A 309-nucleotide genomic window follows, 5' to 3' on the forward strand; every position below is an offset into this window, starting at 1 on the left:
TTTTACTGCAGCTGGTGAAGATGGCTGCATCAAAATCTGGTCCAAAAGCGGCATGCTGCGATCAACAGTGATCAACAGCGACAGTTCAGTTTATGGCGCTTGTTGGTCTCCAGATTGTCAAAGCATCGCTTACACCCATGGCAAATCTATTGTGATAAAACAACTAGCTCCTAATAATAAACCCTTAAAGGTCAGTCAATCACAAGCTGTACAATTTATATGTTAAGAGGATGTCTTCTAGTGGAAAGCTCACGAGGGCCTGGTGCTTTGTCTCGCTTGGAGCGCGGTTGCAAACATTCTGGTGTCAGG

The 309-nt window shown here is 45.0% G+C and overlaps 1 protein-coding gene across 1 annotated transcript in view; it reads left to right on the forward strand.

The window, feature by feature from the left end:
- LOC109533146 (intraflagellar transport protein 80 homolog) overlaps positions 1 to 309 on the forward strand; it is a gene marked incomplete in the record, with an annotated part of 3917 nt that overhangs the window by 2151 nt on the left and 1457 nt on the right. Inside the window, 2 exon segments of the mRNA XM_048662506.1 lie at positions 12 to 190; positions 242 to 309. Of these exon segments, the coding sequence (XP_048518463.1) occupies positions 12 to 190; positions 242 to 309 (247 nt within the window).

Source organism: Dendroctonus ponderosae, unplaced genomic scaffold (genome assembly GCF_020466585.1).
Source record: "Dendroctonus ponderosae isolate FM_Combo_2020 unplaced genomic scaffold, Dpon_F_20191213v2 Dpon_F_20191213_11, whole genome shotgun sequence".
Classification (NCBI taxonomy): domain Eukaryota; kingdom Metazoa; phylum Arthropoda; class Insecta; order Coleoptera; family Curculionidae; genus Dendroctonus; species Dendroctonus ponderosae.